This window comes from Epinephelus lanceolatus, chromosome 20, assembly GCF_041903045.1.
Source record: "Epinephelus lanceolatus isolate andai-2023 chromosome 20, ASM4190304v1, whole genome shotgun sequence".
Taxonomy (NCBI): domain Eukaryota; kingdom Metazoa; phylum Chordata; class Actinopteri; order Perciformes; family Serranidae; genus Epinephelus; species Epinephelus lanceolatus.
Window position 1 is genome coordinate 20619608 of NC_135753.1, and position 25140 is coordinate 20644747.

The 25140-nt window shown below is 40.9% G+C and overlaps 1 protein-coding gene across 7 annotated transcripts; it reads right to left on the reverse strand.

Moving 5' to 3' along the window:
- Positions 1 to 3834: 3834 nt before the first annotated feature.
- Positions 3835 to 25130, reverse strand: nktr (natural killer cell triggering receptor). 7 transcript variants are annotated; one of them, XM_033638156.2, is made up of 17 exons: positions 24980 to 25130; positions 23147 to 23225; positions 21261 to 21335; positions 19884 to 19991; positions 18455 to 18499; positions 14833 to 14920; positions 13996 to 14025; positions 13254 to 13399; positions 10808 to 11021; positions 10440 to 10616; positions 10256 to 10343; positions 9784 to 9932; positions 7040 to 9679; positions 6742 to 6825; positions 5775 to 5834; positions 4884 to 4985; positions 3835 to 4515 (listed from the first exon to the last, which is right to left on the reverse strand). In XM_033638156.2, exons 2-17 carry the CDS (start codon positions 23202 to 23204, stop codon positions 4446 to 4448), a joined length of 4134 nt encoding a protein of 1377 aa, XP_033494047.2. In that variant the 5' UTR covers positions 23205 to 23225; positions 24980 to 25130; the 3' UTR covers positions 3835 to 4445. The 7 variants fall into 7 exon arrangements, with proteins under 7 accessions (XP_033494047.2, XP_033494045.2, XP_078019040.1 ...); XM_033638154.2 differs by having other exon boundaries at positions 7040 to 9703; XM_078162914.1 differs by lacking the exons at positions 21261 to 21335; positions 23147 to 23225; positions 24980 to 25130 and adding exons at positions 14568 to 14593; positions 18139 to 18162 and having other exon boundaries at positions 7040 to 9703; positions 19884 to 19979.
- Positions 25131 to 25140: the final 10 nt, after the last annotated feature.

Sequence of the window (25140 nt, forward strand, 5' to 3'; positions counted from 1 at the left end):
AAAATGACTACAAAGAGCCACAAAATGACTACAGAGAGACACAAAATGACCACAAAGACAGAAAAAACAACTACAGCGATGCAAAAGAAGACAAAAAAACAAAGCTAGATATTAACTCAGGGCCCTTCTGCATGACAAGACCTCGACATCAGGAGCATACATATAGACACTGGTTGCACTGGGGGGCCTATAGAGAGAGTAGGCCCTCCAACAATGTGTTGTTGCCACCTTAAATATGTGTTCAAAGAATAACTCTCATTAAATCAAAAACAGTGCCATTTGCTATATATGCCCTTGAAAAAGGCAAACCCATCTCTGTCATGTTTTTTTTTTGTAAAATAGTCAGTAGCATATATCACAAAATTATATGCTTAATCCAAATAAACTATAATAAACTATTAAAATTGTTAAATTAAATTAATCATTTCTCATTTTCTTTGGTATTGTTGGTGATATACAGGCATGCAGTGATGATCGCTGACTAATATGTATGTTAGTATTTTCCAATGTCATGTCTCTGATCATGTGATAATATGATATTGTACACTATCTGGCCTATCAATTATCTAAGAGTTTGCACTGCATCCACTAGTGTGATATGTGGTGTTTATAGTTTGGCTCTGTTGTCTGGCTGAATGCTGTGTTTTATATTTATGTGTATTCAAGTGAAGCAGTGTTTGTCAAATACATACTGTTTGTACAAATGCTTGAAAAATGACTTATAAACAATAAATAATTAAAATAGTTAACGATTCATTTTCTAACACAAAACATGGAGCCTCCATGCCTCCTGCAGTTTTGGGGCCCCGGGGGGCCGTTGCCCACTTTGCACAGATAGTAATTCAGCTTTGCCTTGAACCCCCTGAAGGATCCTTGGGCCCGACTGCCATTGCTCACTCCTGAGCAGACTGTATAGAGCAAAAGTCAATACGCTCATAACAAGGTGGGAAAAAAATTGATCGCAACCTGGAGCAGGTCCCATTCATCACCTCATGTCCAGGACTCGGGGTGGATATGGAAAAGCTGAGCCGTCAAACCCCAGACTGACAAACATCTTCAAACACATTTCGCCTTAGAAGCTTTTTTGTTCGGGGGGTAGGGGTGTAAACAAAGTAATTGTGTAGTTTGGATTGCTCCACCAACAAAGAAAGTGTTCAATATTTCATATCTTGTGCTGTTAAACATTTCAGACAAGGAGAAATTGGAGAAGAGAAATTGTGTGAAATGTGAACCATCTATTTCCCCAAAAAGTGACAGCAGGCTAATGATTTTTCCTCCTGAAACACAAGGCACTGAACTCAAATGAAACTTCCATGTCCTGAAAGAGCCTGAAAATCATTTTTGAGCCACATTAAACACCTGCTTGTTAACAAAAAGGTTACTGTAGGACATACTTTGCAAAGGCAACACTATTCCAATCCTGCATCAGTGATGTAAAGGTGAGGCATGAGTAACAACCTTTCTAACTTGTGTCTACTAGTCTCAGTTTATGACCTCAGTGTGGACCTGAGTTTACATACATATGTTCAGATACACTTACACCTACATATAACCTAGCATATTAATAACATATGAATTAAAGATACACATTAGCCAGTGACTTTCACCTGCAAAATGTCACTCAGATTAACACTGAGCGACCAGGAAGAGACTCAATAGCCCTGTTTCCACCGAGCAGTACGGTACAGTTCAGTTCAGCTCACTTTTTTCCGTTTCCACTGTGAAAAGTTGTAGACGGTACCAACAGAACTGTTCCATATCGTCCCCATTTTTGGTCCCCCCTCTGTTGGGGTACCTAGCACACAGATCTGGTGCTAAAAGGTGGAGCTGAGCACACTGCAGTCTGTTGATTGGTCAACAGAGGACGGTCACTCTGCTCAGGGCTGAGTTGTGGCTGGTTTTGAGGCTCGTGTAACCACTGTTCATAGTGTGGTGAGTTTTATTAGTAAACTGTAACTATAAAATGAAAGGGTGTTTTGCTGCCTCTCACAGCAGCTGGAGTCTGAGAAAAAATAATTTAATTAACTGACCCGACTGCCGGCGACTTTTAAGGTGGAACGTTAACTTGTAAAGTTACTCAATGTATGAGCTAATGAGGTGAATCCATCAACACACCTTACATTTCAATGTGACAACTTTGACCATTACCTTAGCTTTTATTGTCTTCTCGGATGACATATGCTTTTAGTAATGAGTGGATTATGTGAACTGCATATATTCTAATCCCCACTCTGAGAAAAAGAAAAGCGTCAGAGAGTGTTGTTCCTGAGGGCTCCGACAACACTGAACCCCTGAGCTTGCCTGAGAAGGACTAAATGCACAAACCTGCTATTTCTAAATATCCCATGGAGAGAGACTCTCACTGCAGCCTGTTTTATTTTGGTCTGAAAATGTTGGCGTGCAGCCTCGTTCTGTGGACGATAAATGAGGTGCAGACTTCCATCTGTGTCACTGGTAATGAGGAAATACAGTGAGTGCTGGACGGAGCAGTGAGTGACAACAACCTCGCCCACATTTAAGGGTACTGATTGCGGTTCAAACCCTAAACAAACCTAGGGTCTAGGTACCATGTCTGAAGGGTTACTTTTGGTTCCAGAGGTACCATACCGAAAGTGTTTGGTAGAAATGGGGCTAAAGTCACCATAAATAGATGCAAAGAAACACAATACAACTACAAAAAGTGGCAAAAACAACCACAAATAGAAACAAAACTACAAAAAGACAAAGAAATTACCTCTCAAAGAGGCAAAACCACCACAAAATCTGTGTCTTCCTTCCATGTAGGAGAGGTGGTGAGGCCTTTTGCATATCTGTGCCCAGGGACCCATTGTCTAATGATCCACCTGTGCAAAGAGGTTTAAGTATGAATTTTACAAAAAATTAAAAAACTGACAAATGTAAGAAGAAATCTACCTTTAATTAGAAACTAAAATATATTTTCCCTTATACCATTCATCATCTTTTGATCTATCATATTAGTCTTTCTAACATTAGGAACTACTGCTTTAGGTTTTTCTGTTCTTTTTAGGTTAAATTCAGACTTTAGCATTCAGCAGAAGTCCCCCAGTAACTTGTGAAATATTTTGGACACTAAAATATGTAAAAAAAAAAAAAAAAAAAAAAACCCAACTTTATAACCTCCCTGTCAGCATCAATTTATTTTACCCACGTGTGCAGCATGTGATGTATTCTGCAATAAAACAGCATGCTTGTATGAACTGTGTGGGAGCCATCCATACCAAACAGGCCTGAGCAGCAGATGTATTCAGTGCCTGTGCTCCTGCTCGCAGATAAAAAATAGACAGTCACTGTAGCAATTCAAAAGGATGTGTATCTGATGGTTTGTAGCATGCAGCTCACAAAAGCTCCTGAGAGACAGGAGCTCACACACCAAGTTTTAAGTGTTAAGTATAAAGTGTACGCACGTATGAGAGAAGAAGGAACCAAAGTTTCAATTAGTTGTAAGTGGGATGAATAATTTAATGAAGTCTTTGCTTCCTTTTTTCTTTTTCCAATGAGGTGAAACTATAGTTGTGCATTAATCTAATTCTACTAATTACATGACATTTAATAGGAAAAATGATTCTGTAAGAACAAACTACAATTACAATTTTGTCAGTCCATTTATAGAGTTTGACATGAGTATAATAAATAGACTTTAATCAGGTGGGATGAAGATAGTGTAGAGCAGGTCAGTGGATTAATCTCACACAAGCTGCAGTTCTGAATTGAAAGGTAGATGGCGCCATTGTTGAGGTACATTTTCTCCAACTCCATAAGCCAACACCTCTATATGATGACCCACTGTGTGTGCACGTGAGGAGAAACAGAGGCTTAAGAGGCTGTAGGGTTTATTAAGTGTAAACCGTCCTAACTGTTTGAATAAATCGACATCAGACATACTTGTTACTGAGTACAGCTTTGAACATTCATGAAACAGTAACAAACCCATCGAACAGACAAATTACAGCTTCAAACTGCGAAAGTAAAAGTTATTTTTCCCCAGCAGAGAAACCAAAAACTGAATTTAAGACATAACCTCAACCTAAGCCCACTAAGTTCCCAAACACATTTCAGTGTAGAAAAAACAGAAGTAGAAAATGGATACACAAATATACAGTCATATAAAATATATACAGCTTATTTCTCACATTATTTATCACAGAGAAACTGTTGTTATGCCTCCAGGCTGTTGTTCTCAGCTGTGACAGACTCTAACAGAAGAGCTTTCTTTGTCTGAGCTTGTAAAGTGGTTCATTTATGTCAATAACATTCATTTCCTCAAAGACTGTCACACGGTACAGTATTGAAACAACTTTTCCTCTTGGAGCTTTAGTTGCTGATGTGTAATAATAACAGTTAGTGCTATAGTTTGCGCACAGTGTCCAGACTTTGTGGTTTTGTTCCCTCTCAACAGACTCGGACCAAACAGCCTGCCCGAGGCCTCAGCTGTACCGACTGCTGCGACTGTGACTTCTGCGCCTGGAAGAACTGCGGCTGGAAGAGCGATACGACCTGCGAAAGAGAGATTACGACGACATTTTATGTAGCATGCATGAATTGGATACAAACACTTGGCTGAAGGCAGAATGTGTCTTAGGCCCTGATCAGACAGAGCGCCTTTAAGCAGCCTGGGGTGGGTTTTTGAAACAGTTTTCAATGAGTAAAGCTTTTTGCTCACCGATTTTGTGTTGCTGAGTAGCTCATGTTTTTGCACTTCGCATTTTGCAAACTCTAAAAAGCTCTCTGTCTGATCAGAGCCTCACGGTTAAACCCCAATCTAATCTTTCGCCACAGGAAGGAAAAGAGAAAAGGAAGGCTGATGTGAGACCTGCCACCTCGCTGATGTCTCTCAGCGTTCACCAGTGGGAAAAGCGTCTTACCGGGATCGGCGGTCCGAGCTCCTGTAGCTGTCACTTCGCCTGCGCCCTCGTCTTCTGCTCACACTCCGACTCCGACTAGAATAGCTGTCATAGGAGTCCGACCTGCATGAACATACAGAGATGACATTTTAAGGACATCTCCAGAATGGTGTCCGATTCACACAGACTGAGTTTATTACAAATATACTGTGTGCACAGTGAAAAAGATTGATTCCTGCTTCATGCAACTGCAGATAATTAATGACCAAAGATAGGACTGATGTCTTCTAAGGCTGCGACCACCGATTATTTAAATTATTCATTAATCTGCTGATTATTTTCTTGATGAATAGATTTTTGTTTTGGTCTATAAATATCACAAACAATGTCCAACACAATTTCCTAAAGCCCGAGGTGGTGTCTTTTAATAGCTGATTTTATCTGAGATACCCAGAGGAAATTCATTTCACTATCACACAAAACAAAGAAAAGCAAATCTTTACTCTGCTTGAAATAATATTTATCAAAATAGTCAACAGAATAATTGAATATTCACCTACTTGTTTTTATCTGTAATGTCTTCACACAAAAGTGTCTTTCTTCTTGATGTGGGATACTCAGTCTCAATTATTTGCATGACATCATATAAACTGTTTCTAAAAACGCCATAATCATTTGTGAGAATTGGCAGGTGTATAAATATCCTTTCAAACTATCAATTAACACAGCAGCAGTCCACACCTGATTCCTAATTCAATTGTGATTAGCATACATTTAGATCATAGTTTTTCATTCTGATCATTGTGGATGCTAATTGTGTTTGTATCTTAAGGGAGCTCAGTGACCCCTCACATGAACATTTAAACATTTCACTGTCTGAGTGTCTGTTAGTGCATTAAACAGTTTACAGACCTGGATCTCCGACGGCGAGTATATGAATGACTCCTGGAATTACTTCTACTGTACGTCCGACTGATGGGAGGAGAGAAAAAAGACTTTTAGAGGATACTTCAAGACCAATCAGAGTCATCGATAAAATACACAATGGAAGAAAACAGTGTGAAGTTCTGGGAGGGTTGGGTTTACAGTTAACAGTTACAATATTTTTTATTGTTCTTAAAGGAATACTACACCCACAGAATGATTATTTGTATATTAGCTACTCACTCTGTGTTACATTGAATTCATGAATAAAACAGTTTTTCTCCTGTGCCTCCACAGTAAAAATCCAAAAATGGAAAAAATTCTTGATGAATTTAAATAAAGGTGGGTGCGAACTCTGCTCAATGGAAGGAATGAGCAGAGAGATCAGAATGAGAAACGCACATGTCTGCCCCAGCACACTACTCATATATTAAAGTGTTTTAAACAGTAAGGGGGCGTACACATGCCGCGTTTCTTGCATTCATAATTCATTGTTTTCAATGTAGACGCATGGCATGCATACTCAAACGCCAGAGCGCAGCCGTTTTAGTGCGCACACGTTCCTGAGTCCCTATTTTTTAGGGTGCGACAACTGCACCGAGATAAACAGAGTCCAATTTTTGGAACGCGGCAGAACTTGCAGTTACAAAACAAAAACAAAGTGTCTGGGAAGTACTGAGCACACGACTGGATAAACGAGACTTGGATTACACTGCACGAGTTGTATTAAGTTAACGTAAATGCAGGGTGAGTAATAAATATACAAAAAATCATTTTGTTGGTGAAGCATTGGAGTCTATATGTCTGAAATGTAAAATAAAGAGCATGATACTGAAACCTCCCAGGCTCCAAGATATTTTCACTCTGGTTTCCACTAATTTTAGCTAGAAACACTTTGTCACTGGGACCCATCAGGTGTTGCAGCAGATTATTAAATCGGTGTTTCAGTTTGTACCTGTGACTCCTGTAACTTCGATATGTGCTGCTACGAGAGCGCGACCGTCCTCTTCCACGTCTCCTCCGACTCCTGCTGCGGCTCCTAAAAGAATTACGTGGCATTATAAATTACATTTGATCCGAGCTAGAACAAAAGGTCTGTACTATAGACCCAGAAGTTTCCAGACTAAATGCTTCACATCCATCAAGTTTATCACTTTACAACAATCTTGTCCGAGAAGCATCTCCAGCATTTAGGAAGATTTACTGATGGTGCCCTCTCGCTCTTCATTTCATCAAAGTGCCTTTTGTCTTACCTGGAGGAGTAGCTGGAGCTGCGGGATCGACTCCTGGACCTGCTGTAGGAGTGGGAATAACCTCTAGAGTGGGACCGGTGACCGGAAACAGAGCGCGACTTCTTCGGGGACCGTGTGTGTGAAGTTCCCCGTGTATTCCCCACAGAGGGGGATCGCTCCTCGCTGGAGCTCTCCTGGTTCCTCGGCCTCTGGTTGAGCCGTGCAGTCTTACGAACCTCATCGAACAGAGATCCTGGTCGGACCCGGCTTTTGCTTTTAATCTCCATTCTCACTCCCTGCGTGTTGGGCATCTGGTTGTCTTGAAGTTGGATGTTTTTCGTGGCAACAGGTGGCACGTTCACATTCTGTAGAGCTGACATTCCTTTCAAAGGCCTCCATTTGAAATTAATTACAGTGCCAGTGGGTTTGCCAGTGGTTGCTTCATCTTGCAGTCCACCAGCTGTTGTTGTGGAGGTAACAGAAGGCTGTTCTTTGCTATGAGGTAAAGCTTGATCTGTGCTTGACGAATCTGTAGACTTTGAGGTAGATTTTAGAGTTAAATCAGGGGCTTTATTATGAAAATCCTCTGTAATTGGAGGTTCTACAATTTCAGCTTCATGCTCTGGGGTACAAATGTCCATATCATCTAGTGACTCTTGCTCTTTGACACTGGGTACATTAGCATCGTTCCTGCTGGATGACTGAAGCTGGGGTTCAGAATGTTTTGGATTCTTGATACATTCTTTTACTCTCTGTTGCGGCCTGTCTTTTTCTTTTACAGGATTCTTGTTTAAAGACAGTACATTTTCATTCATACTGCCTCCACCAGGCTTTTCTTTGACAACTCTACCAGGACTGTGCTTCTCTCGTTTTGATTCATCCTCATCTTCCTCCTCTCCAAACTCCAAAGGAGGCTGCCAGTGAAAAGTCTCTTTGAGCTTCTGATGTTTCCTCTTCGATCTCTTTCCTTTCTCCTTACTGTGATGGGAACCACTTTTGTTCTCACTTCTTCTCTTGTGTTTATGCTTACGTTTGGCCTTCTTCTTGCTCTTGTGCTTCTCGGGCTCTGAAGCCTTCTCAGCACTTTCCTCTGGCTGACCAGAAGCAGCGGCAGTGGCAGTGACAGCAGCAATCTTCTGTTCCAGGTCAGCCACCACCTCCGACGCCTTTCTGGAAGTCTCATTGTCTGATTCTGAACTAGCCTCACCTTCCTCTTTTTCGGATATTGCCATTGTCCTGGTGGTTATATTTTCAGAATCACTTTCTGAATTCCACCCAGTAAATGCAGACAACTTCTTGTCAGGAAATTCACTGGACTGAACAGCTTGTGTCTGCTTTTTTGACAGGGCAGGACTGTTGCTTTGGCTCACTTTATCACTGTCACTATCCCACTCAGACCTGCTATTAAAGCTCTCTGCCGGCATTAGGCTGCCTTTATCTTTTCTTTTCTCCAAAGAGCCACCTCTACTCGAGACACTGATATCAGGACTACGCTCACAGCCTGCCATCTTCTCTGTTTCTGACTGACCATCTTGACTAACGTACTTATCTAAATCTTTTATCCTCTTCAGAGAGCTGTAGTACTCTTTCCATTCCTTGTCTAATGAATTCTTCTTGGTGCTGCGTGTTTTCTGGGAGTTGTCAGAGTCTGATCTACTGTAGGATGATGACCTGCTGTTATACTGACGAGGCGATCTGGACCTGGACCTACTATAACTTCTGCTCCGTGAGCGACTGTATGAGCGGCTGTAGGATTTGCTCCTGGAGGACCTGCTGCGTGACCGCCCTGCAGGTTTGTGGCTTTCAGAGTCAGCTGACAGACACTTTGGCGTAACGGAAGTCTGACTTTTTTCTGTAACAGCAGCAACTGTTTGTCCGGTTGAGGAGTTGGAGGCTACTTTAGCTTTAATCTCCTGAATTTGGATGTAAGAGGGCTTCCAGGGCTTTTGACCGGGTTTCCAGCGGGAGGGTGGGGGACTGTCGCTCATTGGGATCACAGGGACACTTTCAGGAGCTGGGACATTCGGGAGTCTGGAGACAGGTGTGACTTTGCTCTCTGGAAGCTTCTCGGGCATCCTGGTGTCTGCTTTAGGCTTACTGGCTTTCCTCTTTCTCGGAGATCTGGAAGAGCTCCTCCTTCTGGATGAAGACAAAGACCTAGATCTGTACCTGGATCTTGATCTTGACCTGGATCTAGACCGAGATCGAGAATAGGACTGTGATCTGGATCTAGACAAAGACCGACTTCTGGACCTAGATAGGCTTCTGGATCTTGAATATGACCTAGACCTCCCTCTAGATCTGGACTGACTAGATGTGTAGGATCTAGAGTAGGACCTGGAGTCTCTTAAAGACAGCGAGGACCGCCGTCTTCTCCGACTTGACGAATTATGCTGATTTGAAGAGGAGCGGGATGGAGAGCGGGATCTTCTAGACCTTCTTTCTGAAGACACTGATCTTTCACCCTCTGACAGGAGAGTCTCTTGAGGTTTATTCTTGGAGCTTTTCTTCTTGCTACGTTTCTGTTTCTTGGCCTTCTTCTTGTGTTTGGCTTTTTTCTTCTCCTTCTTCTGTTGGCGGTGCACACTGGACCTCTCAGAGCTGCGGTCTGAGGAACGTTCTGCCGACCGGGACCATGCAGAATCACTTCTGTCGTCCCATCTGCTTGAGGAATGGTCATTCAATCTGTTAAGTCAAAAGACGCATGAAGAAAAACAAAGAAAAAAACAGTGTTCTAAGTTAAAAAGTAAAATATTAAGTCCTACTTGTCTCCTTTGCTCCATCTCTCGATGCTCGGTGGTTGATAAACTTTAGTTCTCTTCATTTCTTCTTTCCAGTGTGGTGGAGTTTCACTGCTACCACATTCTTCCACAGATGCAGAACGCGATTTAGACCTTGTGGGGGTGTGGTATCTCTGCAAAAAAAAGTGACAATACACTGATACCTAAAACTGCATGCAGAATACATCAAAACTCTTTATGACTCTTAAAGGGACAGTTCACCCTAAAATCAAAGCTACATCCTACATCCTACATCATGGTGTGAGTTGCCGAGTGTTAGAGATATTGTCTGCCTTTTTTTGAATATAATGGAACTATGTGGCATTCGGCTTGTGGTGATCAAAGCACCAAAAAATACATCTGAAAAACTCAACAGCAATGTCTCTTTCCAGAAATCACGACCTGGTTACTCAAATCAGAAGAGACAAATCTCTGATCGTAGTTGAGGTCAGCATACCATTGTTCCTCTGCCTTTGATCTTTCGTCCAGACTTGGAGACAGCTGGTTTCTGGTCAGCTGACAGAGATGTTTCTTCTTTCTCAACTCTGAAAAAGATCACATTTCAAAGTAAATACCTACAACAATTACCAAGATGTATACTGTTCAATGTAAAAGCTGAAATATATTTAAAAAAAACTGACATCACTGTTTTATCTTCCTGAGATGGCATGTCCCGCCGCAGCAGGAAGCGGTTCTCTGGCACCGGTGGGATTTCCTCTGGTCGGACTACAGGCTTCTCTCTCTTCCCACTCTGCTCCTTCTCTCCCTCCACTTCATTGTCTCCCTCCAGCGCCTCTCTTTCCACAGGACTGCGAGAGCTTCAACAACACGACAATATGCAAAACAATACTTTGTCATGCAAAGAACCAACCTGTCTCTTAGCTCTTAAAGCTGACAGTGAATAATGGCAGTTTGTCTATTTATACTTCGATATATGGATCAGATGAAATCATCTGAGGTTCATGTGAATATTTATATAAGAATGCAAAGATGTGGAAAAAAACACTACCTTTGCTTGGGGGGAACGTCAATGTTCTCCTTCTTTGATTCCCTACTTTTCTTTTTAGGCCGTTTACTTTTTGAATGTCCCTTGTGCCTGCGATGTTTGTGCTTTTCATCTGATTCACTTTCAGATCCCACTGATGAGGACTCAGAGGATGAGTCATGGGAATTGAGGGACGAGTCAGCAGAATGGGAGGTTCTTTTCCTCTTGCCTTCAAGTACTAAAGCAAGAAACATAATGGCATGTATGTCATTCCATTAAAAAAGTAAGGAAGAAGAAAAGTTCAAATGCCAGGAGTCATTTTCAGGGTGGTGTAACACTACAACAACTACGGCTTTGTTTAATTCTTGTCGGTATGCTGAGAGCAGGCCTGGCAGAGTCAGGTGGGCAGATGCCAACTGAACTTCACAGAGATCACCTCGCTGATCCTCATTAAACTGAAGATCAGGTTACACGCCTCATAGCTAATGCCAGTGGGGGGAAAATGCTGGCATCAAAATGCCAACTTCTTACAGAATGAGCACAAAATATGACCCAGTTACAAACACAGGCAACACACGTTATTTCCCACAGGAGACCAAAGAGAAAACAAAAAGGTGTAAGCTTATGTACACATCACTAAAATAATAATGGATAATATCTATTATAAGCCTTTGTACTAAAGGTGGGGTAGGCAGTTTTATTCTGGCATCATTGGGCAAAAATCCCATATTAACCTTTGCGCATATTGTAATTCAAGTGGTCTGAGAGAACATTAGACTTCTGCACCTCCTTTTGGTTCTGTTTACAAGCGTTAGGATATCTAGCCCGTGGCAGAAGACTTTGGCCAATCACAGGTCATTTCAGAGAGAAGGGATTTTTATTGGCTGTTGTACAAATGCAGATAAGCGTGCACATCTCTATAGTGAAAGCCTGATTTAATGGCGGGAAATCTTGCAATGAAAGTTGATGTACAGCATTGGCAACAACTACTGACACTGCAAAACAACCCAAAAAAGAAATATGGACTTAACAAAAAGAGTCTAAAAGAGCTTGACAATAAAGGAAATAAAACACGTCAATATCGGCAAAAGCGGGCAGCAGCTCTGGAGACTGACAGTCAGTGGGCTGCTGTAGCAACTTGAATACAGCCAGCGCCGGCTGTGTGATCCTAGACTGCTCTGAATACCCACTGGATCAGCAAACTTTCTGTTGCTGCTGTTACACAGGTTAGACCAAATCAAGGTTCCCACACTTTTTCATGGATAAAACTTCAAAACCTTTCCATGACTTTCCCATAATCAAGACTTCTTTTTTCCTTGCCCCACTTGCCTGGTGTTTTTCAAACATATCAGATTCAAACTCTATTTCAGCTAGCTGGCATAAATGGAAGGAGAGATGGATTACAGGAAGAAAATAAAGAAGCATGTGTGGTGGTAAACAAAATGTCACACATCAATACATAGAAAAACTAAAGTTATGTTGACAGCTAAAGAAAATAGATTTGCTGTTGCGTTACTATAACACTTCCATGCAACATAATTCCCTGACTTTTCCAAGACTTTGAATGATTTTTACTAATTCCATGACTCTTCCAGGCATGAAAAATGTGAAAATGATATTCCATGACCTTTCCAGGTTTTCCATGACCGTAGGAACCCTGCCCAGTGCTGCTGTAGGACACCTGCCAACTGTAACACAAGCACTTGGGTTTACACACTGGCTGAACTTGAGCTGCTATAGCTGCTGACTGAATGTCCGTCTCCGGAGGTGCTGCCCAGTCCCCTCTTGGCAAAGTTGTCTATAATGGTGGAGAGTGAGGCAGAAGGTCTATGGGGTGGGCTAGCTAGTGAATTCTTGTCTCATTTCTGGTTAGGGTTAGGGTTAGGGTTAGCAAAAGTTGTTACATACACCAAAGATTATACTCCTATTACACTAACTGGTCGGCAATATATCAAATCTACAAAGACTTGAACTGAAGATGTTTATATCAGCTGTGGGTCAAAATTAAAAGGCCAAATCTGTTTCTGTCAAAAAAATCCCATGAAAAGACCAAAACCAACAATACACTGATGAACAAGTGCTGCTTATGTATCCAGAGCCTGATGTAGTTTATTCCTCTGAGCTCCATTGTTGTCCAAAAACAATTAAAAACACATAAATGAGATGCACTGTTTTAATTAGTGGCTGAAAATAGTCCCCATGTACTCCTGCTTAAGTGGTGTTTACTAAAAACTGCTGTGACCAGCTGTTTTAAGGAATTAAGCAGAAATTACTGAGCCTTTTGTTAAAATTAAACAATGTTTTTTGTGACCCATTTATTGAGTTTTATGTATTTAGTAAGAGTGAGCTGGGGACTGAGCGCCAATCGCAGCATAGAGAAGACTGATTTCTGCCTTTTCACTGGATTTGTTAACAATAAAAATATATATAGAATAAAAAAAGACGATGTAGGTCACTTTACAAAACTTACCATCATTAGCGGACTTGGTGATAAGTTGTCCGCAGTCCATCACTCTTACATCAGCGTAAGGTCTGCTGGCTGAATCAGTCTTTAACCCCTCGATCTTCTTTATCACCTCAAAGCCGGAGATGACCACACCGAAGACGACATGGACTCTGCACAGAGGCAAATAAGATTGATGCCTGTTACAACTCTACAAAAAAGCCTTAGTTAGAACCGTTTTATTTCAGAAGAGAGATTCCTGTATTGTTTTCTCTGTGCTCTTTTCACTGGCTTCAGGTGGACAGGGCTCAGTTAGGAAAAAGGTGATCTCATATACAAGGGACGCAAGATATTTGGATTTTTGACGATATTTTCCAACTCATTTTGGCTGATTGCCAATGCTGATATATGCTCATATTTTTTTCCACCTTAGTGCAGAGAACATCAAGTCTCTCCTGTATTGAAATTACTGAATTTTCAAAATGTATACATTTACTAAGCAAACTAAGAGTCTTGGATGATACTCTCTTTGACACAATCCTGACAACAGCTTCAAAACTGGGCAATTTTCACCTATTTTGATTAAGCCACATAATTATAGCGTCATCTTATGGTCTGTCATATCGGCACAAATGTTCATTTTGGGCCGATGCCAGTATTTCATTTTAAAGCCTTTATCTGCCGATACTAATAATGTGCCGATATTATCGTGCACCACTCAGGATTTAGCTGCATTTGAATCAAATGCCAAAGTGAAATTAGATGTTACCCATCGAGATGAGGCGCCATCTTGGTTGTGCTGTTTGTCGAAAATCCAGCAAAGAAGCCAGGGAGGGTCAACCAACAGCAGTGGTGGGGTCATGAGAAAAGGAGAAAGAGGAGAAAACGAATGAGAATAAATAGTAACTTCAACAAAGTGCCGGTGCTACTGTACCACAGGAAAAGTCTCAAAACAGGTACAGAATTTGTCAGACCACCAGTTTAATGATATTTGTCTGCAAATCAGTTTAGAAAACACTCATAATTTGGGCTGTTGAATTAAAAACAGCCAGGAGCAGGCAATAAAAATCCTGAACAACAGAGTGTGGGCAATAATATAAAGAAGACAGCCAGTGTACATTTCCTCTTTTATGTTTCAAGTGTTTACTCATTTCTTTACTTGTGGTGACAACCTGTTTTAGTGATAAAGGAAGTTTACAAAGCCAAATAACCTCAAGCTATTTGTGAATGGTTTTCCAAACATATCCAAAATAAACACTCTGGAGAAGACTTGAAAGTACAAACTAGTGAATGATAAATACAGTCAGGAGAGAGAGAAACACAGCCTTGGAGACACATTACCTTGGAAGAGCAGGATGCTAGAGTTTCTGTAAATTTTACACAAAAACGGCAAGAGAAAAAATGTAACACATTTGTAGGTAAAATAAAGAATGAATCCATGTTTCTCTGCACTTTGAAAATCTATCTGCACACAGAGACGGGTTGTTGACAAATTCTACAGTTTCAAAAGGGACAGAAAGCAAATGAACAATTTACGTGACCTGTCAGTTAAATGGTATAGTTAATAAAAGGTGCAGAGTGATTTGATTTACTTAATGCTGCTCACATGAAAAACTGTGAACCGTTGGTGTCCTTCCCACGATTGGCCATCGACAGCAGGAAGGCTCTGTCGTGTTTGAGAGTGAAGTTCTCATCTGTTAGAAGCAGAGAAAGAGGGATCGAACTCTCAGAGCGTGTTCTCTGTTACACAACAGCGGAAATATTCAGGGAAGAACAGGACAAGTGGAACAGGATCATTTAAATCCACCAAACCTAATCATTGCCTCACCAACCAGTCCTTCCTTAAAGGCACAGTTTTATAAAGGCTGTTCTTATTGTTACGTCAGATACTTTTTAGAAGTACCAAACTGGTTTTGTATGATTAACTACAACCTACAAATCACATATATTTTACATTATTCTGGCCTGGTTTCAAATAATATTGTATTGGTTTACATTCACTTTAAAAGGTAAGTCCAGTTTCTTCAACCCAGACTCTATTTTTCTACGTTATTCAATATAAGTGACTAAAGGAAACAACAATTTTTGAAAGTGGTCCAGTATTGGGCGAGAGGGCTGCAGTCTACAGCGTTGAAACATGCTGCAATGTAACCACTCGTGGCAGGTTCATACCGTCAATTTACGTCAAATTCTAGTGCTTGTTTTTGCCACTGACAGACTCTGATTGTTGTTCTAAGTGTCTGACAACATTCTGACTCCATTTAAATAAACAGCATTTTTAGCATGTATATAGGCAGCATATTTTCACATATAACTGGGTGAATTAAGGGTTTATTTCAACCAAACCGGGGTGGTAATTGTTGGAAGAGCAGAAAAACAAACCAAGACGGCTTTTGTGAATTTCAGTATGTTTCTGTCAACTTTGAATAAATTGTGTTTTATGATGATAAAATTACAGTTTGTTTAAATGGAGTCTGGTAGGTTTGGCAATAGGGAATTCGGGGCTATTGCTGATTCAACAAAAAGGATCTTATAAAATGTTTGTTTGACTCCTGTCCACCCTTTTGCACCCTGATGAAGACCTTAGGGTCGAAACCAGTCTGTGTTTTAATGTAAGCAGCCATGTTTGAAATAAAGGCTTTTTAACTAAATTCAAATGAGTCTGTTCCTGCTCCACGCATGAGTGCCTGAAGTTCATTTTTTCTTCAAGAGCACCTGCGTTTTTTCTTGAGTATCATATGATAAAGACGGTCGTCGAACACACTACTATCTCGTTCATTAAGTATCTTACTCTTCAACAAATATCTCTGTCTCTATCTCTGTAGGGAACCTTTCCAGTAGCTGTTGACACTTAAAATTAGGGATGCACCGAATATTCGGTAACCAAATATATTCCGCCGAATATTGCAAAAAAACCCACACATTCGGTATTCGGTGGAATAAGTTAAAAGCAAGGCCGAATAATAGTGGCATGTTTTGATAACGCAATCAAACAGCATGCCGTGACGGGCAGAGTATAATGTCGGCAGTGTGGCGATCTGCCCGTCACCGCACTCGCATTTGTGACTAAAAATAGTTTTGAGCGAGCAAAATAGGCTTAAATCATTCAGCACACTGTGCGAGCAGCCTACAGATTTCAACCACCAGCAAAAACGAAAGGCGAATCCCACCGATTGTGGGTTGAACGGGGGTCACAGACACAGACAGTAATGTATTCCTGTCAAATACGGTGGCCATCGGCTTACCGGCGACGGAGAAGTCAGCTCCAATAATATCCTCTTCTTGGCGTCATGGCTGCCCAAAAGTACCTGAACAGCCGAGCCAGCCGAACACAGGTATGTGATGTGTCAGAGGAGAAACGAGCCGTTCACGGCCCACAAACCTCACCGCACTTTAGGGACTGTTCTTTACTTATGAAGGGACTTGTCAGGGGAGGAGGGTGGCTGGTTGATTCTTATTTTATTTATTTATTTTATTTTGATCCCCCCTATGTTAATCACTTATTGATGCTGTTTTTGAAGTATGAATAAGTCAATAAGTAATTTATTCCATTGAAATATCATTGATGTATTATAGAAAAGTGATTTATCTTTTTATAAATGACAAAAGGCACATCTACCTCATTTTCGCTGTGGTATCATGATACTACTCAGAACCGTGATATTTTCATTGGTATCGTACCGTGGGTCCCAATATTGGTACCCTGACAACACTAATCTGGAGGGGGTTCATCTGCAAAAACAATATTCGGTATTCGGTACTCGGTATTCGGCCAAACGTTTAATATTATTCGGCTTCGGCCACAAATTTTCATTGCAGTGCATCCCTACTTAAAATGACAATCCAAACCTGTCAGTGGCAAAAACAAGCACTTTTAGTGGATGTAAACTGGTGCAAAAATGCACCGAATGCTTAAATTGTAGCCCGTTTCGCGACGACCATCTGCTGTGCTCTCCTTCAATACTGGACCAGTTAAAAAAAAAAACTGTTGTTCTCATGAGTCATTTAGTCACAAAAACACGGCAAAATAGGGTCCAGGTTGAAAAATACCAAACTCGCCCTTCAGCATGCTTTGGGAGGCAACTTGCTTAGACTTGAAACTTGCTTGAGACAGATATCCATCTATTCCCTTTCTTCTCATCAAAGTTACATTCTCAATGATTGTTGGTTCACAGAGAGTCAAGTAGCTTTTTGGAAACAGCTAATGTATCAAGAGTTCTGCTGTCAAAAAAAAATAAAAGCGTAAGACAACCAAGAGAAAAAAGCGCTTGTAAAATAAAAGCTGTGCACACAAGCGTCTGACAGTTATGTAATTTGGACCAAAACAAGGCAACTAGATGTTGAAGCACCTGTCTAAAGCAAGTTTGACGTCTGCTGAAGATGATTTTCATAGCACAGTAAACCAGACATATTGAACACTTTGGTTCACAGTGATGTAGAGTATAGCCAATTCAATAATTGTGAAAATCCACAGGAGGACAGAAAGGTAAATGCAGATAGTTACTGGGCTACATATGGAATAAAAGCTACCAGTCATAAATATTATTAAATCCCAATGCCTAAATCTTTATTTTATCTACATATATTATATCCATGTTGCAAGGCTTAATATCTTACTTCCACTGCGCTACTCTGAGTCTTCATATTTAGCAGAGAAACCTGCAGCCTATATCCGACCGCATGTTGTAGCAGTCATGTAGCTATAAATATCACATATGCAACATAAAAAGTAATTTGAGTAGCCCGAGGCTTTAGGAGTGGTGGTAGCTGTCTGAATAGAAAATCCTTTCAACATCCCTTCAGTACAAATTTGCATCTGCATTATTGCAAACATTTGCACTGCTCTGACTGACAGAGGAAGGTGGTGGGGACAATGTTGACATGGTGTTACTGAGCTGTGTACATCTCTTACCTTCTCATTTTGCAAAAGACCACTCTATAAATAAAAGAATATTTTGAAAATTTTAGGCAGGAAGATTGTAGCTTTCAGTTAAAGAGAATACCTACTCTCCATGCTGATTTAATAAAGCCCACTACTGTTACTAAATAGAAGACAGCACTACACAATGGAAAAGTGAAGGTCAACCGAGTCATACATACAAGAAACCCATTATTACCTCAGTAGTCACATGCAACATTATGCTCATGCAAAAGTAGCTACGCTGCATTTAGATCAACATTCATGAGACTTCAACACTGTTTATTAGATAATTTGACATTCCCATTACCTTCAAAGTAGCCACCATATATGGACTCTCCTCCTCTTCCATTTCCTGCAGAGATTAACACAATTAAATAACTAAGCTAAATACAAAACTTTACAGAAAAAGTGCTGTCTCATAACCATTTTGGACTAAGATAGTGATTAATGTGTGTTTATAGGACACATTTTTTGAGTGGCTGCCACTTTCAGGAAACAGTGTGGTCACCTGGATTCCTGCCATAAACATATTGGTACTTTGAGGAGACGAATAGTGTCTGTTTACATCAGTTTTTGTTGTTACTGTAACTCACTGTTAGCTGGCAAACAATTCAAAGCATCACCATTAATGGAATACATTTTGTACCTTAGGGTGCTCTCACATCTAACCTGTTCAATTGGGTTAAAACAAACTCACTATTGATAGTAATAAATCCATCAGCTGACTGTGAGATCTGTCTGGGATCTTATAATTGATCTGTAAAAGGTGTTTTTGCATCGGCCACTATAGCTAAAACGCACATTTTTTTTAACGTGAAACTGCTTTATCCAATGTTTTTACCCATTTAAATCACCAAGTCCATTTTGAAGAGGAAGAGACCTCTGCGGATAATTCAGCTCCCTGTAAAAACCTCCTGAACATTTAACACCAAAGGAATTCTCGGAGTTCACACATGGCACATAACGAGATGTTTCAGCTGGTTGCAGTCTGCAGTCGTCACCACTAAATGCCACTAAGTCCTATGGATCCTACACATTGCTGTGGTAAGTCCTATACAAAGTGTGTGACAGCAATGCCACAGCAATAAGCCCCAAACCTTTACTGTACACCTTATTTTCGTCCTGTCTCTACCTGTTAGTCATTATCTGTGACCCACGATTTGCAATCTAAAAATAGCTATTAATGATGCTTATAATCAGTTATTTCTTCACGAAGCTTTTTGTGACGCCAAAGAACATAGATATACACCTCAGGAGTATTGAAGTTCTGCACAAACTGTCAGTCACCAGAACTTTATTCCCCCAAGTGGGTCCTGATGTTGTAGGATCAATCAACGAGTTACCTGCCAGTCACCAGAATTTGATTTACCCATGATTTCCTGATGTTGCAGGATGACAACTGCCAAAACTGCCCAATCACCGAGTTACCTGTCAGTCCATAGTATGTTACGATTACTCCTCTGTTCATTTGTAAAAAGTCAGAATGAACAGGAACTGGACCAGAACTAAAATGCAACAGTGGTCCCGACCACATGAACCGAACTACAGGTGTAAAAGCACCCTGAGAGAGCATTTAATTCTTCCTTAAAGAAACAAAGCATCTTTTTTCCTCAGCAGCTCTGCTGCTTTCATTGGATTTTCCATAAAAATAAAACCAGCACTGTGACTTCATCCAGACAATCTGATTAAACACACACTTTTAAAAGTAACTGAGGTTGTACGTTTGACGTTATTACCTTCGGTGAAGTCACCACCCTGGACCATAAAGTTCTTTACAACTCTGTGAAATGTGGAGCCTTTGTAGCACAGCTTTTTCCCTGTGACTTTGCCAGTTCCCTTTTCACCTGTAATGACATAAATGTTACCTGAGCTCTCATCCAACACAAAACATTCAACAGATTACTACAACTATATACCATACTGTGACTATATGAAGTGCTTTTCCATATACCAGATGCTTTTAGGTGTGAAGAAATGTTTGTCTTCAATGTTGCCACATGGGGTTTTATTCTTAACAAGGGAATAAAACCACAGTTTGGGGAATGAGGGTTTCAGCAGTCTGGATGCCTCTGTTCAGGCATCCTGTTGTTAATACAGGATGGCAAAATTCATTAGGGAATCTTCCCCTGGCGTGATACCAGCAGGGGACAGACTATGGGCTCAAAGCCATTACCCCCTGGATTCCCCTTCCCCTAGGGTGAAAGCAGATGTGTATGCAGCGTTTTCATTAGATGTGTTGATGTGTTTAAGAGTGCTTTCAGAGGACAGAGGGCTGGCTGTTCAGACGGGCAGCTTAGGTTGCTAATCTTCTAGTATTTTGCTTCACTGACTTCAGCATTGTTCCAAGGGTTTGGTTTCCTATGGTGTGAGCCGATCCCCTCCTAAAAGGACACATTAGAAACTTTGAGAAAGCCACAGCAGACTGCCCTGCTGAGCTGTGTACATCACTGTGCTATGTTGTGTCTGCGTGTCCAGGAAAAGGAACAGTCTAACCAGCCGTCTCCCGTGTCTGCCCTTGCCAGCATCACATTCCCGTTGGCCAGGTGGGGTGAAAAATGAGAGGGAGGATCGATCTGCAGTCTGTTTGCAGATTTATGGCTATCTCCAGGCAGACCGCCACCACGACAGTACACTGTGTTCTACTTGGTGGGATGAAATATCTAGGGAGGCCGACCAGGACCCCTCTATGCATCCAGTCACTCCATCTGTCACTGGACAATTTATACTACAGCCATAGCTCCTTTCCTAAAAATATCAGATGACCAAAGAGGGGTGTGTTGTGTGGAAATGTGGCTCTTATTCATTATTTATTCATCTGCTTATTATGTTTATTTTTATGACAAAGTCAGCAAGTACCCTGGCCACTTGAGCCACCAGTAAATCCCCCAATGTCTCTCTTTTTATTGGGGATATCAACAACACAACTGTTATGCTATGCAGTTATCAGCGGTACTTCTGGGATATGCAAACAGAGCGGTTTCAGGTTACGCTCTCAAACAGGTTCCTTTTCTTTTTCTGGCTTTTTGAAACACAAATATTTGGTTATACAAAGCAGGAAATGTTGCACAAGCATAATAATGAGTGAAACATGCCCTTGGGTGAATATTACTCACCAGTGCACAAACAGAGGAAGTTTTTGCTTGTCTTGGGACAAACATCTGAAAAAAGTTGAAAGACTATTCGCCCAACTGTAAAACAGAGAAAAAGAGAGAAAAATATATTAGCTCACTTAGTTCAAATATATAGTATATTTATATAGTTATAGTGGTCATTTTAACATGCCCAAGTTCCTAGGCCACTTAGTCTGCAAGGTATCCCAGTTTTACCTCATGTTCCACTATCTTTATTGTGAAGACCCGAAATACTAACAAAAGGGAAAACTTGAATATGGTTCTTTTGAGATTACAAATATGGCAGGTGAACTGACCCCGTACGCAGACACAGCTGTGCTCCATTGACTCTAATGCAATCATTTCAGATTTCCTTCATTTTCAGGCTGGTGGATCTGGAGCTAAATGTTGTGCCTGGGGCACGTCGTGTATTAATGATACTCATTACCTGGAGAGGTTGGAAAAAGATACACGTTTCCTCCCTGTTCCAAAACCAAAACCAAACCCTGAAACGTGTAGGGTTAGCTAGCTAGCTACTGAAGATATAGCCTACTGAATGTATACACATGCTGCTTTTGCTTTTTAATGATTATAACAGTGAAACAAAGACCAGCCCTGCTGTACAGGAACCAGTGAAGGGAAGCAGGGAAACTTTGCTGATATTCAACCAGCTGTGTGTCATCGCAGTGTGCGCAGATGAACGTTGTTTGACTTGCCCCTGAGATCCCTGCCCATCCGGCGGTGGAGGTGCAGGTGCTGGCAGTGGCACGAATGCGAAGCCAAACACCGTTCATCTGCACACACTGTGATGCCACACAGCTGGTTCAATATCAGTGAAGTTTCCCTTTATATTCATTGTCTTCTGTGGCGATCAGCAGTGATGTGGTGGTTCACTTTTACACTGTGATCTGTAGCCTATAGTTCGGCTTTCGCTTCTAACTATCTTTGTCTTTTTAACCTGTTGTTGCTGCTGAGTCAGTTTGACATCCTGGATATATCCTTCAAACACAGACTGTAGACCCCTCTGTCTGCCTCTCTCTGGAATCACTATCTAATTTTTCCACAAATATGATAATATTTCTTCAGGGAGTGCAGTTAGTTACAGTGTGGGCTCCATGCTTACTCTGACAGCTTGTCACGAAGGGGTGGGGTTTAATAAAAGGTAATTTCCTTGTTACTTAGGTCTTGCCTGGTCCACTACCAACTTGATGTCCTGTTCCCATATGTTCTCAAATATTGCACACTATTCCACTCTATAACACTGTTAACTAAGCATACTTCACATCATCTTCTGAACGCAACATTGTACCACTCTCTTTTTGCCATGCGCACTTACAAAAAACAATGAAATAAAATAAGGATGCAATTAAGAGTTACAAGTAGCCCAAATGTTACCACACTGCACACTTTTAATTGGCTTCTAACAATTAGACGGATCCTGTGGTGAAGCTCAGACCCTATAGAAACTTTTTCATAGCTAGGAGCAATTCTGAAACTATTCTTACGAGCCCGATGGGGAGTTGCTGTCACTCCCTTTCCAAATATAAGTTAATTACAATTATTTAGCCTAAAGCCACTAAACTGATCTTCACATTCACATCAGCTGCACATAGTTCCTGCTTCAAAAGTGCATTATGCTAATAACTTCTCAGACCTTGACTGCAATACATTCATTCAGTACAGAAAACTGGTGTGCCACTGGGTCTTTCGCTTTCATTTTGTACAACCAAATGGAAATATATCATGCAAAAGCTCCAATACTACTAAAACACACACTTTAAACATCTTTACTGATGTCAGTTCAAAGTAATTGGCCATAAAAGTGAGCTGAGACTTTCTAAGTGTCCAACTAATTCTCCTACCTGTGAAGTGATTTGAAATTCTCTTACCTGGCTCCCGGTTGAGCTCCACATCAAAGTAACACTGAGGGCGGTCTTTCACCCCCATTGTGATCAAAGTCCGGGTGACCTAAAATGCAGAAAGAGTGCAAAAAAAGCTAAGCAGGAAAAATAATAAGGTTCCCTTCACTTAAAGATGCGGCAAGCTTCTGAAGTGTACACCAACAAAGTACGGCATATTTGGAAGTGTTGGAAAACAACGTAAGGAGACGAGAAGACATCGAGGGAGGATAGAAACAGGAAGAGGAGGAGAGAGAACGATGGGAGGGGAGTGAGCGAGAAGTCTATGGGGAAATGTGCTGCTATGCAAATCCGAGCTGAGCACAGCACAACTTCCTCACTGTATATTTTAACTCTGAATCAACTGTCAACATGGATATCACTGTGACAGTGAAGGGTCAAAAACTGCTGCTACTACTGAGCCTGTGGGAGCAGATTTGAATTCATCTTCAAGGTGGTTCAGTTGCTTTTTGGTTTGATTATGTGAACAAGTAGTCACAGCAACAAGCAAACAACAATAACATTACCTTATAATGTTTGCCATTGTCAAATGGTTAGGAAATCATGACACCAAAACCCTGCCTCAACCTGTTCAATGTCAGTGCTCCTCTCGTGACACACAAAGAGACAATGAGTTGATGTTACTTAAAACTTCGAACCAGTATTCAGTGTGGTAGCAGCTTGTGTGTGCAAATCACATATTAAAACTAACACGTCTGCCTTGCCAGACGTTGCTTTGTTGGCAAAGTGCAAGACTGCAAAAAAGCAGAGCGTCCAATAATCTGTCAGCAATGTCTGGATTTATTAAAAGCTTAATGTTCTCGTAATTTGCATGAAACAGGCTGCATATTGTTGAGAAAATGCTGAGTCACTCTGCAGACAGGTAATAATTATCACTTCACATGGTGTTATTGTGTGTTGTGGGGGCAGCGGTGTAATAAGGGGGACACGCGCAAGCATTATTCTGCTAATTTCAGGCTACTGATAGTTGCAAACCACAAGGAAAGAAATGTGGCTTTCATGTACCAAGCAAGTCCTGGAGTACAGTTAGAAAGAAGACTATACTTCAGCTTAATTTGTTGAGTGTGTGAGCAGACTTTAATGTCAAGCAAATTAATAAACAGAAGAGTATGTTACTTTGCATCTAATAATCAAAAAGAAACTGCAAGAGTGCAGCTATATCATACTGCATTCACAAGTCAAACTAATGAAAATGTTGACAGGAATCCACTATATAAATAGCCATAGTCATATCATGTTTCAAGCCATGAATGTGTTTGATGTGCTGGGAATGGTATTGTCAGATTGTAAAACTTCCCTGCTAAATCCAGACAGCAATAATCAACAACAGTCTCAACTGTGCAAGTCTTCTCAAGTATTAAGTTGCATCACATAAGCTGTAATATGAGCTTCATGTCCTACAAGTAATGGAAACACAGTGGCTGATACATTATTTAAGGCAATCATAATATAATGCACCACAAATATTGTCGATCCAGACCAGGAACAGACTCGCCATTTATCTGTTAACATAGACCACCAATGTCCACATTCATGTTTTGATCATAACGACAAGGACACGCTATATTTGGAGCCATGTTTCAACAGCAGAACAGCAAATATTGATGCGCTACTAACGTTATCACAACCGTTAGCGCTTCCAAAATGGTTGAGCTAACGGCTAACGCTGACAGCTAGCTGAAGTTAGCTAAAGTTAGCCAGCTTCCGTTAGTTTCTCCCAGCCGCAATTACCATTCACATTTAACATAACGAAAATAAAACATAAAGGTTACACAAATGTGCAAATAACACAGCGTTACTAACCTTAGTACAGTAGCTAGCCAGACAATTAGCTAGTCACTGCCGGGTCGACAATTAGCATACGCTAACTTCACTTCTCGGTCCTTACGCGTAGCACAAACTCCTGGTAAACAGTGTTTTTTGTCCCTCCCGCCTTCCGTAGAAGATTTGTTGTGGTTTTGTTG